We start from the raw sequence: 1508 nt of genomic DNA on the forward strand, positions 1-1508 counted from the left end.
TATCATTAGTCACTAGGAAAATGTAAATTGATCCACAATGAGATGTCACTTCACACCCACTAGAATGACTATAACCAATCAGCAGATAACAGTAAGTGCTGGAGAGGATGTGGGAAATCAAAATCCTCATACACTGCCAGTGAAAATATAAAATGGTGCAGGCTGGGCGCAATGGCTCACACCTGTAATCCCAGCACTTTGGGAGACTGAGGTGGGTGGATCAAGAGTTCGAGACCAGCCTGGGTCAGGAGTTTGAGACCAGCCTGACCAATATGGTGAAACCCTGTCTCTACTAAAAATACAAAATTACTTTTTCACAAGATGGCACTGAAAGCAAAGAAGGAAGCTCCTGCTCCTCCTAAAGCCGAAGCCAAGGCTTGGAAGGCCAAGAAGGCAGTGTTGAAAGGTGTCCACAGCCACAAAAGACAGAAGATCTACACATCACCAACCTTCCAGTGGCCCAAGACACTGCGACTCCAGAGGCGACCCAAATATCCTCGGAAGAGCATCCCCAGGAGAAATGAGCTTGGCCACTATGCTGTCATTAAGTTTCTGCTGACCACTGAGCTGGCCACGAAGACAGAAGACAACAACATGCTTGTGTTCATTAAGGACGTTAAAGCCAACAAGCACCAGATCAAACAGGCTGTGAAGAAGCTCTATGACATTGACGTGGCCAAATTCAACACCCTGATTCGGCCTGATGGAGAGAAGAAGGCATATGTTCAGCTGGCTCCTGATTATGATGCTTTGGATGTTGCCAACAAAATTGGGATCATCTAAACTGGGTCCAACTGGCTAATTCTACATATATGTATACCTTTTCACCATAAAAAAATACAAAATTAGCTGGGTGCAGTGGCACATGCCTGTAATCCCAGCCACTTGGGAGGCTGAGGCAGGAGAATCACTTGAATCCGGGAGGCGGAGGTTGCACTGAGCCGAGATTGCACCATTGCGCTCCAGCCTGGGCAACAAGAGTGAAACTCCGTCTCAAAATAAATAAATAAATAAATAAATAAATAAATAAATAAATAAATAAAATGGTGCAGCCACTTTTTTGGAAGATAGTATGACAGTTTCTCAAAATGTCAAAAATAGAATTGCCTTAAACCCAGCAACTTCACTTCTAAGTATGTACCCAGGGAAGATGAAAATGTATGTCCACACAAAGGCTTGTATGTGAATGTTCATGGCAGCACCATTCACAAGAACCAAAAGGTCAAGACAACCCAAATGCCCATCAACAGGCAAAGGGATTAAAACATGGAACATACAATGGAATCCTGTTCAGCAATCAAAAGGAAGTTCTCGTGCATGCTATTACATTGATCAACCTCAACAATACAATGCTTCATGAAAGAAGCCAGACGCAAAAGAACTCACATTGCCTGATTCAGTTTATATGAAATATCCAGAACAGCCTAATATAGAGACAGAAAGTAGATAACTTGTTGCCTAGGGCTGGGGATGAGAATGAAAAGTAACTCTGATGGGCACAAGTTTCT

At 43.2% G+C, this 1508-nt stretch overlaps 1 protein-coding gene across 1 annotated transcript; it reads left to right on the forward strand.

Annotated features, from left to right (window-relative positions):
- The first annotated feature begins 321 nt into the window (after positions 1 to 321).
- On the forward strand, positions 322 to 783 carry LOC129009983 (large ribosomal subunit protein uL23-like). Its single transcript, XM_054443607.1, has one exon. The coding sequence runs from the start codon at positions 322 to 324 to the stop codon at positions 781 to 783; it is 462 nt and encodes a 153-aa protein (XP_054299582.1).
- Positions 784 to 1508: the final 725 nt, after the last annotated feature.

This window comes from Pongo pygmaeus, chromosome 10, assembly GCF_028885625.2.
Source record: "Pongo pygmaeus isolate AG05252 chromosome 10, NHGRI_mPonPyg2-v2.0_pri, whole genome shotgun sequence".
Taxonomy (NCBI): Eukaryota; Metazoa; Chordata; class Mammalia; order Primates; family Hominidae; genus Pongo; species Pongo pygmaeus.

Coding starts and splice junctions, on each gene's coding strand:
- LOC129009983 (XM_054443607.1), top strand. CDS start 322: ATGGCACTGAAAGCAAAGAAGGAAGCTCCTGCTCCTCCTAAAGCCGAA.